The sequence below is a fragment of the Dermacentor silvarum genome, chromosome 2, assembly GCF_013339745.2.
Source record: "Dermacentor silvarum isolate Dsil-2018 chromosome 2, BIME_Dsil_1.4, whole genome shotgun sequence".
Taxonomy (NCBI): domain Eukaryota; kingdom Metazoa; phylum Arthropoda; class Arachnida; order Ixodida; family Ixodidae; genus Dermacentor; species Dermacentor silvarum.
The window spans coordinates 28,268,281-28,281,416 of record NC_051155.1 but is presented as its reverse complement, the minus strand read 5'-3'; the positions used below and the strand labels follow the sequence as shown (position 1 = coordinate 28,281,416).

Below are 13,136 nucleotides of genomic sequence, written 5' to 3'. Positions count from 1 at the left end.
CTCGACTGTGGCTCTCTTCTCTTGGTACCCATTCTATAACTCAAATGGTACGCCGGTTATCCATCCTACGCATTACATGGCCTGCCCAGCGCCTTTTCATTCTCGTGCTGTCAACTAGAATACCGGCTGTTGCCGTTTGCTCGCGATCCACACCGCTCTCATCATTTTATTGCGATAGCAATTATATGGACACTCCAAAGTAGATTTCTGCCGTCGGCGTCGCCGTCGCCGTGAGGTTCCGTATGACATCAATGGCAATGAAATCGTCGCCGCGCTCCGGACGCTGTATGTGCGAGTGAAAGGGCGCGAGGGACGCGCGCTTTCACGGGGAGCGAACGCACGTCGGAGAGCTAACGCGCGTTCTGCGCCGTGATGATAAGATGATAAGTGGTTCTTGAGGGAAAGGGAAAGGTTGGCGCTATCTTCTGCAGCCCTTGAGGGAGCACGGCTCAGCGCCAACGGGGAGGGGTAAGTGGGAGCGAAAGAAGGGATAGAGTGGAGTCGCCATGGCTGGGCGAAGCAAAACCGGCAGGCATAGGCGGCACGTATCAGGCCGAGATGGAAGGCCTTGGTGTGCTGCAGAGTCTGCAGGGGTGTTGTGCCAGGCCGGTCAGGCCCGGGGTGGGGTGGGAGGCCGTGAGGCCTTCCCGCTTGTAGAAATGTCCCCCTGAAGGCCCCCAGAATTAAGCGTCTCTTTCCTCCTTTCCATATATAGAGAGCAAACGCAACTTTCTCCGTCGCGGCGTTTTTATATAAATACGTATTTGGTACCGCAGCTAAACATCGCCTCCCCTCTCTCCCTCCCGCCCCCAAAGTCATTCGCGCGACGGAGATGATGATAAGTGGTTCTTGAGGGAAAGGGAAAGGTTGGCGCTATCTTCTGCAGATAGCGCCAACGCTATCTTTACTTTAGAACAAAATGAGGTCCAATTTCGTAGGGCAACCTCGATGACAGCTGTCGAAAGGTGTTTAGTTTGCGCATGACTATGATTGAACACAAACATTCCATCGCAAGCTCTCTACAAATTTGCTATCGCAATTGATGCTTCGCCTTTCAGGTGAAACTGCGACAAACTTTTTTTTATTGCGATAGCAATTATATGGACACTCAAAAGCAATTTCTGCCGTCGGCCGTCCCGTCGCCGTCGCCGTGAGGTTCCGTATGACGTCAATGGAGATGAAATCGTCGCCGCGCGCCGAACGCTGTATGTGCGAGTGAAAGGGCGCGAGGGGCGCGCGCTTTCACGGGGAGTGAACGCACGGCGGCGAACAAACGCGCGTTCTGCGCCGTGCTCCTTTAAGGGCTGTAGAAGTAGGCGTCTCTTTCCTCCTTTACAATCACCATATATGTAGAGCAAACGCGCCTTCTTCCGATGCGCGAAAGGCCGTGGGGGAGGAGGAGGGAAGGGAGGCGACGTTTAGCTGCGGCACCAAGTGCCTATTTATATCAGAGGCTCCGGCAACAGTCACCAACGCCGCACGCGTTTTGAGCGAACGCGGGCAAAACGCCGACGGCGTCGACAACAGTTCTGCGTGTTGCCGGTGCTGCTGCATGTCCAAGTTTATACAGCTGATAAAGCTAATATCATTACTCCGTAAAGCTCTCTACAAATTTGCTATCGCAATTGATGCTTCGCCTTTCAGGTGAAACTGCGACAACTTTTTTCGTTCCATCGCTCTTTGTGCGGCTCTTAACTTGTTCTCGAGCTTCTTTGTTAACCTCCAAGTTCCTGCAACATTTACCACATGCTATACTTCGTACTCCGCAGATCAATCAGGTAATCTTGAAATCTGCGGCGTACGACGTATAGCTTGTGGTAAATATTGGCGAGCCTTAAGTACAGCGAGAGTGAAATACAATGTATTTTGTTTTTGCACATTTGGTACCCTACTGAGTCATGGCAAACCATGCCGAAATGTTTGACAAATTGGTCAACAGGTCGTTGTCTTCTGCCATCGCCGCCTCTCTATCGTCGTCATATTGCTGCTGTCTTTAAACACACACACACAACAAACGTGCGCGCGCATGCGTTGGTCCATCTGGTAACGCTTTGCAGAATCCGGAACGATGCTGGATGGCAAGCTTCCTGCAAAATGCTTCGCAACAGCATTGATTCCCACAGTGTGCGGCATCTGCATAAGTTTTCTATTTGTTACTTTAGAACAAAATGAGGTCCAATTTCGTAGGGCAACCTCGATGACAGCTGTCGAAAGGTGTTTAGTTTGCGCATGACTATGATTGAACACAAACATTCCATCGCATAGCGCAAAACTAGCTAACATTATATTGTCACGTAGTAGTGACGGGGAAGAAAACAGTCGTAAAACTGTGTATGACGAAACTGGGCCGCGATTTGGTAGCGATGCCTTATGACTTAAACTATACTACTCTTATCATCCACCGCTCACGGCCGGTTGATCCCGTTGATAACGCGAGCGGACCGTCGCTCTGACCACTGACAAAGCGCGATAAGCGCGAAAAGGCATTATTACCGGAAAGGAATCGCTACAAAATACCGGCCCTGATTCTTTATTGGGTGAACCTGTGCCCACTAAGGCAAGCTACACTAGAAGAACAATGATAGTGGCGAACACAGTCGGCGATCGTCGAAATCTGATCAGCGGCGAAACGCGTTGGCTTTTATACATGAGTTATCGAAGGTTCCACAGTAATCCCTTGTGCCCGCATGTCTTCCAGAAAGTACTAGACAATTCGCGTAGCTCATACAATCAGATTACATAGGCGTCGGTGACAACAGACAACGAATAGAAGCGTCGATAACGTTCGAGAAACTTCCGATACATGCAGGCGCCTCCTGCGCCGAGCGATAATCAGATGAACATTTGTTAGCCGGTGAAAAGCGCTCACCGGTGAAACATAAACAAGTACACGTGTCAATCTCTTATGTTGCAACATCCCTTATGAAGAAGTATATTAAGTACACGATAAATGATATTCCTGATGGGATGTTTTCAAGTTTACGTTTGTTTGCCGAAAAATTTGGTTGCCGTTTGTTTCAGAAAAATAAAAAAAAACGGATAGTATTTTATTGATTTGCAGAGTGACCTTACTAAAATTGTCTATGGTGTGAGAAGGGGAAAATTCAACTAAATGCGAAAAAATGTGTTCATGTGTCCTTCAGGAAAATAAAAATAAAAGCAAACCCGTTATTTTCTTAACCCCTTAGCCGTTTTATTATTTTGACAATTTCCGTGCCCAAACTGCTTATTTTAAAAATTTATTGAAAAAAATTCAAGCACATGGTAAATCAAATTGTCATACTTAAGTTTATTATTGCTCATGATAAAGGAGGCCAGCTATTTGCTGGTAATCAACAATAAAAAACAAAGCAAGAGTGCTGTTCGGAAAGTTTTATCAAGTTATCCGGCAATGTTATATTGAACGCCCTACCAGGGACGCCCAAAAACGGAAACTGAGGAGCCTTCGCGGAGATGTCCTTCACATCGATACTCCGCCAATCACGCGCACTCCCAAAAGTGTCTTCTGATCAGTTTTCTTCTATGATGAACTATTAATTTCGAAGTTATCGCTATTAACGCGATAGTGTTTAGGACCCCGTGTCGCAGAAAATCCGGCGTCGGCATCAGCGCCCGCGGCTGAGAAAATCATCCCCAACCACGTTTAGGTATGCCACACCATCCTATCATTAATGTTGCTCATACCTTGTATTGCATTCTTGGTAAAAGCTATTCCTCGGAATTTTGATAATGACAATCCACAAACGAATGTCATGAAACAAAAACACCCACAGCGCATGCCTTTGATGTTAAATCTTCTCAGACTGAAATATTAAAAGTGCGAAACAAATACGGAAACCTAAAAATGATGTAATTTCTTTGGCGCGGTTGTGCACTATCTCCGGGATCGGCCCACGCAAGAGGCTGCGTGTCCACCAGAAAGTTCGCCTACGTATATAGCGTTCGCCAGTAATATATATAGGTTGCTAGTATATAGGTTGCCAGTAACCATTACGGTTGCATAAGCTACAGTCGTCGGGAACCATGAGTAGCAGTCCGGGATCTTTGAATGCTATCGCGTTCCACTCTTAAAAGTGAAGCTTAAGCGTCCTCCCAATTTTTGTTGCGCTTCGAAAAACGAAGTAAACTTCGGTTTCTGAATCACTATCGTCCAAAGAGCTGGACGACGGCGAAATGCGTCTTTTCCGCGACGACGCGCCAGAAACACACGCCACCTCCACCGGACGCCATTTCTTTGAACATGAGCTTCCCCCCAAAGAAATGTGAAACGGCGGTTGAAAAAAAACAGTATTAACCTGCCCAGTGCTGCCATCTGCGAAGCGACACACCAACTAGCCCGCAAACGAGCGTGTCTCGTTCAAAACCCACAAAAGGAGATATCTCGAGCGGACGAGCTACACCCGTCCAAAACGGTTTTGGGACAGTTCGGCAAATACGTGCTGTGGTCGTCCGAAACGGTTAAGGGGTTAATAGTAATATTATTAACCAGCAATTTATGTATAAATATTTGGGTGCGACGTTTTCGACCGATTGTTCCTGGCATGCGCATGTGAATAATGTAGTTGCAAAAGCGGCCAGAGCGCTACATTTCATTCAGCGAAATCTGAAAACATCACCCTGTACCCTAAAGAACACTGCTTATATTTCATTCGTTTGCCCTATCGTGGAGTGCGCGCGTTGTGTTTGGGACCTTCGCCAGAAAACCTTGATTGACCAAATCGAGCGAATGCTGCAAGGTTCGTTCTGGGGCGGTACAAGTGAGGGATGAGCAGCACTGAAATGAAAGAGTTTGAAAAACTGCGTTTCAAATTGTTATTTCAAGAATATAACAACAAGACAAATATATACTAGCAAGAATTAACAGACACTTATCCTAAACTACCGCACTACACCTGTATATATCTAAAAGAACCGATCATGACCTTAAAATTCGAGAATACCGGACTAGAACGAACCTTTATGCTAATTCATTTTATTGCGATAGCAATTATATGGACACTTCAACCGGATTTTTGCAGTCGGCGTCGCCGTGCGTCGCCGTTGCCGTCGCCGTGAGGTTCCGTATAGATAAAATCTTCGCCGCGCGCCGTATGCCCGAGCGGAAGCGTGCGGGGACGCGCGCTATCACGGAGAGCGAACGCACTCAATCTCCCACGCGCAAGCAAGGAAGCGGAAAGCCAGCGCCGGAGGGAGCGGGGGGGGGGCACTTCTACTCTGCCAACAACCCCGCTCGTCGCTCACCCGCACCGTCTCTTATCTCTCCCACGCGCAAGCAAGGAAGCGGGAAGCCAGCGCCAGAGGGAGTGGGGGGGGGGGGGAGCGCACTTCTACTCTGCCAACAACCGCGCTCGTCGCTCGACCGCACCGTCTCTTATCTCCACAGGGCTGTGACCTTTATGCACTGTGCATTCGCCGCTCAGTTGCTGTTGAGAGAGAGAGAGAGAAATAACATTTATTAGCCCCGAAGGAACTAAAGCCCAAGTCCGGGCCTCCTGGTAGGCTCATGCCTCCTGGCCCAGAACGTTCTTGACGTGCTGCACCAGAAGCGGCCACCATAGTTTTTCAAACCTTCGTGGGGGAGTGGTCCACTCCTCCCAGCTGCCAGGACGCTGGTTGTGTGGTAATTTGGAAAGTATTGTCTTGAAATTTCAAGATGGCGTTTTCAGGGCACTCCCACAAGATGTGTTTATTTGATGGATAGGCCCCGCACTGTTTACAAGTGGGGGAGCCTGGGTCCCTGTTAATATAATGCGTATAGTGTGGTGTGAGTAATGTGTGTGTTTGTGCTTTTCGTATGATTGAGGCGTCCTCTCTCGAATGCGTGTAGGATGGTGTGTTGAGAATTGTTGATGCTTCCCTGCGAGATTTCAAAATACGTATCCTTTCTTTCCGCTGCATCTTCTGTTCTTCTCTGGGGTTGTAAGTATCTTCAACAGGCCAAAGGATAGGAGGTCCCGGATTTTCTGCGCGGGTGAGCTGGTGTGCTCTTACATTTCCTCGCAATCCTTGATGGCCTGGAACCCATTGTATGCGTATGCGTAGAAGGGGGTGAGCATGCATGTACATGTGGAGCTTTGTGCGTATGTGGTAAGGAAGATCATCATTTTGAATGTCTCTGCAAGCGCTTTGACTGTCTGTTCGGATTGTGATCGTGTCAGATGTGTGTGTCATTTCCGTTATGGCGAGCATTACTGCCAGCAATTCCGCGTCGTGAGGCGTTGGGACTCCCAAGTAATTTTTCACAAGCGTCGAGTCATGGCCCACGACCGCTGCTTTGCTGATTTCGGCATTATGACTGGCATCTGTGTAGTACGTGCTTTTATCCTCTGTCCTCTGCATTACACTTGTTCTTTTTGAGCGCCTATTTCGATTCTTTTCCGGGTGCATATTTTTTGGAATGGGATCTACGGTTATCCTTGGCAGATCATCCCATGGTGGTAGTTTCGGGGGAATTGGGGGTAAATTAGCGGTTTCGTATCCCAATCTATTCAGTATTCGTCGACCCTGATTAGATGATTTAAGTCTCTGTATTTGTGCTTGATTGTGCATGTCTATTCTGTCTTCTAGTGAGTTAAAGAGTCCGGTTGCTTCAATTTTATGGTTAGGTGCAAACTTAGGAACTCCCAGGGCAAGTCTAGCACACTTTCTAATTATAATGTCTATCTTTTGGCGCTGAGTGCTGGTTATCTTAGCGTATGGTAGATAGTACATTATCCTAGAAAAGATCAAGGCTTCTATAACCTTACGAAGTTCATGTTCTTTCATTCCTCTCCTTTGTCTAGTTATTCTACGTATCATTGCAAGGATCTGTTCCAGTTGTACGGTCAGCTTCTGCACCCATGTTGATGCTTTGCCATTGTCCTGTAGAAAAAAACCGAGGATTCTTATGGTATTCTTGCGGGGTACGACTGCGTCTTTCATTCGAAGTTTGATTAAATTTTTATATTCTTCGGCTCGCTTGCTAACGTCTTCACTAATGACAATATATTCTGATTTCTGAGGGGAACATTCTAGCCCTAGTGTTTCGGCGTAGTCACGTATAGTATCTAGTCCACATTGAATAATGTGTTCTTGCCATCCTGGTGATCCTCGACAGCACCAAATAGTTATATCATCGGCGTACAGATTATGTTCTAGGTTTGGTATTTGTTCTAGCAATGCGGGTAGCTTCATCATCGCAATGTTAAATAAAGTCGGCGAGAGAATAGAACCTTGGGGTGTTCCGCGCGTGATTGGATGGCTAGGTGACACATATTCATGAAGTTTCACTTTAACCGTCCTTTCACTTAGGAAGTCCTTAACATAGTTGTATACTCTAGGCCCAGGTTTAGTCGCCTTGAGGTTTTCTAGAATTGCGCGGTGGGTGACACTATCAAACGCTCGTTGCATATCGACCCCTAAGATTGTTCTTAGCTGAGCTGTACTTGGTAAATCGAAAACCTGGTTTTTTATCCTCAGCATAGCGTCCTGAGTGCTAACATGTTTTCTGAAGCCTATCATTGTCTCGGGTAAAAGTTGAAGGCCTTCTAGGTGCCACTCAAGACGTTCTAAAACCATCTTCTCCATTAATTTTCCTATACAGGAGGTTAATGATATGGGCCTAAAATTGGATACTTTGTCGGGTGGTTTTCCTGTCTTAGGAATTGGTATTACTTCTGCCTCTTTCCATTGTTTTGGAATTACACCTTGTTCCCATGCTTTGTTTATATGTTCCAGCAGAGCCTCTTGATAATTATCTGGCAAGTTTCTCAACATTGCGTACGTGATTCCATCTGCTCCAGGGGTAGTGTTCCGTTGAGGCGATAGACCGCACGTACCTTCGCCCGCTGCAGCGTATGGGCTTGCTGCCAGCGTTTTGACAGTCGTTGTCTGCAGTCATTCAGTGTGATCTATTCATGTTTGTTTGTGCGTGCTCACACCACGCTTGTTCATTCAGTTAGTAATAGTCGGGCCACATTTTCCAACGCACGCTACACATGTAATGCTGCCCGGATCGGCAGTGCAGCGCTACAGGTGTGTCCCTTCGCACGCGCTGCCCACGGGAAGCGCTTCTCATCAACACCACCGTTTCACACGCGCCTTCTCGTGGTCATCGAGTCTCTCTTCATGTCGGTCTACTTACGCCGCAGCACACCTGCTTACTTAATCAGCTCATGTTTACTACAATTCATATTGCTACCAAAGCCGCTCACCTTACTTCGTATGACATTGCTGTGTTGCTATCGCATTCATTGCTTCGCCCTTAGGGCGAAACTGTGACATTTTTTTGCTCAAACTATAACAGAGTGGAAACGATTGTCTTGTCAACAAGTGTGGTGTATTAATGAAGACCTGTGTTTTGCCAAATTATAACCCCCCTGCTTACACGCATTTGGGCAAAAAAGAGTATCTCCGAATAAAAAAAATAAAAATGAAAAAAGATATTATCCATATATTAAGGGTCAAGTACACATCTAGAACGCATATCTTGCAGCACATGAGGATGTGGCATATACAGCGATATTTATTGTAAACCAGTGGGTTTATGGTTGGCTGCAGTGATCTTTCTGCAGAGCTTACCGCTGATGTAGCAGAGGTAAAAAAGTCGTTTTCTTTCGTAGAGAATGTGTCGAAGTAGTGGAAACTTTATTTCCGCGAATTTATTCTTTCTCAGTAAAACAAACGGCGTGTTTTCTCGTATCAGTAAAAAACGTTATTGCATTTCGGTCTGCAAATTATCAATCATGTTTATGTATTCCAGTCGAAAACATGCCAAAAAGTGTCTCTTTCCCTAGTCACACAAGTTAGTGGCTTCACCGCAATCGCAGATGTATGACACTTTGTTTATATACAAGTCGCGACGTCAAAATTGTACAGGTATCTCGACAACAAAAATGCGTCAGTGTCAAGAATCAAATCACAGCGTCAGCAAAAACAGCAAAAAATTGCGGTCGGCCGTTGTTAATCTAAAAGAAACATCACTCAAAAAGAACTGTCGGGTCGACTATGGTCCCATCGGTCGACGGCCACGACGGTACAACGAGGCACGAAACTGACGCGCACCATGTCCGAGTCGGGCGGACACTTGAAGAGCTCCGCGAACTCGACGACGTTGCGCAGTGGCACGTTGACCCGGTAGTGCGCCGGCAGCCAGTGACCGCGGTGCTCCTGGTACACCCTGTCCGCCGCCTCGCAGTTGTCCAGGGCGTAGTATACGAAGAACAGCTGGTCGACGCTGAGGTCAGGAAGCTGGGAGAACCGGAAGTCCATGTTCCATGTACGCCGTATCTGCAAAAGTTCCTGGGAGCAGAGTTCGTTATAAAGTTTACTTAGCCCCCTGAGACTGTAGAGGAGAGCTGTTTGACAAAATATTTTAGTCAGTTCTTATTGCCAACCGGTCTCTTAAGAAACAAACCTACCTCTTATTTATTTAAACAAGTTGGTAACATGTGGAAGCTCGTTGTCGCGATCTCCCAACTTGGATCACGTTGTTATTTATCGGCATTTTAAATGTACTTCCGTCATCGGTAATCTGTACATGTGACAGATAAAAAAGCTGGTCGAACCATATTTTGAACAGTTGACAAATGATTGAATAATTGATACACGGTGCCGTATGCATTTTCCGCTTCAAGCTGGAGCAGGATTCTTTCTCTAATTGCTTCTGGTGTAATTGTCAAAATTATGAAGGTATGGAGTCCATAGGGACGAATATTTGGACTCAGGAGGTAAGAGGGCAGTCTGGCGCTGAAGCCGTTCGGTCACATTGGAATCCACCGTACTTGCCAAATATTCCAAAGCTAAAGCGAGAGTGATTGGGCGTGTCCCTACAAGACGACAGCGATTCATCTATTTGCATTGCTAGGCCCCGGACATATGATCGGCACAGTGTTGAAACTCTCTATCCTGAGCGTCAAAGTAATGAGCGTGCTACAGAAACCCTTCCACAGGCCCAGTCGATCAATATTGCTACACGCGTGTGGTATTTGGTTGTTTGAACGAGGCACGCGGGCGCCTAGACGAAGAAGACGAACTGCTCTGGGCTCTCGAGCTATCGGCTGATCTGGCCAGCGCTGCAGCTATCATTTGTAAATATACTTGTAAATAGTCTCCTGTACTTAATCCTTCGTTCGCGTAACATTTTGGTGGAGCGTGCCGTTCCCCGTCCTCGCCACGGAGCTCCGCAGCGGCCGCACCGTCCAGCTTTCCGCCATGGCTCCCGGTGACACCTCGTCTGCTGCTGCTACTGCAACTCCAACCACAACGTACGTCACGGTAGCCACTCCCCGCGATCCTGGCATATTCTCCGGCCAAGATAATGTCGACGTTGATGACTGGCTACGCATGTATGAGCTTGTTAGCCGCAACAACCACTGGGACCCTACCATAATGCTAGCTAATGTCCTCTTCTACTTGGGCGGAACACCTCGTGTCTGGTTCCGGACACACGAGGAGGAGATCTCTAGCTGGGACGCTTTCAAGGAGAAGCTCCGCGACCTCTTTGGAAATCCGACCGGTCGGCAGCAGGCTGCAAGGAAAGAGCTTGCTACTCGAGTGCAGTCTTCCACTGAATCGTATGTCTCGTACATACAAGACGTGCTAGCTCTTTGCCGGAAAGTCGACGAGAACATGGTCGAAGTTGACAAGGTTGGCCACGTTCTCAAAGGGATCGCGGACGATGCGTTCAACTTGTTGATCTTCAACAATGTGTCTACCATCGACGTCATTGTCAAGGAATGCCGCCGCTTTGAGCTCGCCAAAAGCCGCCGCGTCATTCCACAATTCTCCCGGCTCCCTAACACAGCTGCGACGTCGTCCTGCGTCGCCCTTACCGCTTCGCCCCCCTCCAATGAGACCGTCACGCGTATTGTTCGCCGTGAGATCGAGGCTGCCAGTCCTGCCACGTTCCATCCGCGCCCACTTGACCCCACCATTGACCAACCAGCCCCAGCGATCTCCCTCATTCAGGAGGTTGTGCGGCAAGAGTTTGCCAACCTCGGTTTTCCTGCTGCCTGCTCCATCTCCCGACCTGACGCCCGACTGGTGCCGACAGCTGCGCCTCGCAGCGATCTGTATTCCGGATACCGCAACCCTACAGAATGGAGAACTCCGGACGACAAGCCCATTTGCTTTCGTTGCCGCCGCATTGGCCACGTCGCTCGCCACTGCCGCACCTCCTGGTCATCGCCATATTCGAGCTACTTTTCGCCGTCTCCTCGCCCATATGCCGACCCTCGCCGCTACTCGCCTCGCCGTATGCCTTCGAGCTCTCACGTATCCGTCGATGACAGTCGTCCCACTCGCTCGCCGTCACCTCAGCGCCGTCGGTCCCCGTCGCCCCAGCCACGCCGCTATTCGTCGCCGACCCATTATGGACCCTCCCGGACGGAAAACTAGGCCATGCAGCTCTTGGAGGTAGTGCTGCATCACGTTCGTCCTGTCCAAATCCTCCGTTGACGCTCCTCACGAACACGAACCTAATTGAAGTAGATGTAGATGGTGTCCCGTTGACGGCATTGATTGATACTGGAGCCCAAGTGTCTATAATGAGCGCTAACCTATGTCGTCGCCTCAAAAAAGTTCTTACGCCTGCCGTCACTCGAGCCGTACGCGTCGCCAATGGCGCCACTGTTGCCGTCTGTGGTATGTGCACTGCTCGCGTAGGAATTGCTGGCCGCCAAGTTCCCGTCCTGTTCTCCGTGCTGACCAGTTGCCCTCATGACCTAATCTTCGGGCTCGACTTTCTGACGACGCATTCTGCCCTCATCGACTGTTCCACCGGTACGCTGTGCCTCGAGCTTCCTCTTGTTTCCGACGTTCGCCCCGAACAACCGCACACCCTATGCACTACAGCGTTTGTTCGGTTACCTCCAAAAGCCCTAACCTTCGTCGAATTGGCCTCAACGGCAACCGTGCCTGATGGCGACTATGTCGTCGCCCCTATTCGTGATGTCCTCCTGGCGCGCGACATCTCTGTGCCACACTCCGTCGTTACCCTTGCCGCTAATCGGATGTGTCTCCCCGTTGTCAATTTTGGCTTGACGAAGCAAGTGTTACCTGAAGGCATAGCGGTGGCCACGCTCCGGTCAGTGACAGACGACCACGTCACTGCTTTTGCAGCCGACGCGTCTCCAGATCCTCCTGATTACCCGCAGGATGCCTTGAACCTCGACGGCCCATTACGTCCCATGGTCGCTCCGGACCTCGCCCCTGGCCAAGCAGCCGCCCTGTATCGCCTTTTGCTCTCCTATCGCGACATATTTGACACTGACAATCGCCCACTTGGTCAGACGTCCCTTGTTAAGCATCGGATAAACACTGGTGATGCTGTTCCCATTCATCGCCGACCGTATCGCGTGTCCACGGCAGAGCGGCAAGTTATTCAGCAGGAAGTCAACAAGATGCTCGCCAAAGGCATTGTTGAGCCCTCGTCGAGCCCTTGGGCGTCGCCGGTGGTGCTCGTCAAAAAGAAAGATGGCACGTGGCGTTTCTGTGTTGATTACCGCCACCTAAACCGAATCACTAAAAAGGACGTTTACCCGTTACCACGAATTGACGACGCTCTTGATTGTCTTCACGGTGCCAAATACTTTTCGTCCATTGACCTTCGATCTGGTTATTGGCAGATTTCCGTCGATGAGCAAGACCAAGAAAAGACCGCTTTCGTCACTCCAGATGGCCTCTACCAATTTAAGGTTATGCCGTTTGGTTTATGCAATGCCCCCGCCACGTTCGAACGGATGATGGACTCTCTGCTTCAAGGTTTCAAATGGTCAACTTGCCTTTGTTACCTCGACGACGTCCTTGTGTTTTCTCCTACGTTTGAGACGCACCTTGAGCGCGTCGCAGCTATACTTGACGTCTTCCGCAAGGCTGGGCTCCAATTAAACTCATCGAAGTGCCACTTCGGGCGCCGACAGATTACAGTGCTCGGCCATCTCGTCGATGCTTCCGGAGTACAACCCGACCCGGAGAAGGTTCGAGCAGTAACAGCTTTTCCTGTACCTCAGTCTGTCAAAGACGTCCGGAGTTTTGTGGGGCTCTGCTCTTATTTCAGACGGTTTGTGAAAGATTTCGCAGCAATCGCTCGACCACTCACTGAACTTCTGAAGAAAGACGTGCCTTTTACGTGGGGTTCCCCTCAGGCTGCCGCATTT

At 49.0% G+C, this 13,136-nt stretch overlaps 1 protein-coding gene across 1 annotated transcript; it reads right to left on the bottom strand.

Moving 5' to 3' along the window:
* Nucleotides 1-8,785: 8,785 nt before the first annotated feature.
* LOC125942948 (uncharacterized) lies at nucleotides 8,786-9,258 on the bottom strand. The gene has a single exon (XM_049661224.1). The coding sequence runs from the start codon at nucleotides 9,247-9,249 to the stop codon at nucleotides 8,962-8,964; it is 288 nt and encodes a 95-aa protein (XP_049517181.1). The 5' UTR covers nucleotides 9,250-9,258; the 3' UTR covers nucleotides 8,786-8,961.
* Between the last annotated feature and the right edge of the window lie 3,878 nt (nucleotides 9,259-13,136).

Excerpts from the sequence above, each read along its gene's own strand:
- LOC125942948 (XM_049661224.1), bottom strand. The coding sequence starts at position 9,249 with ATGGACTTCCGGTTCTCCCAGCTTCCTGACCTCAGCGTCGACCAGCTG.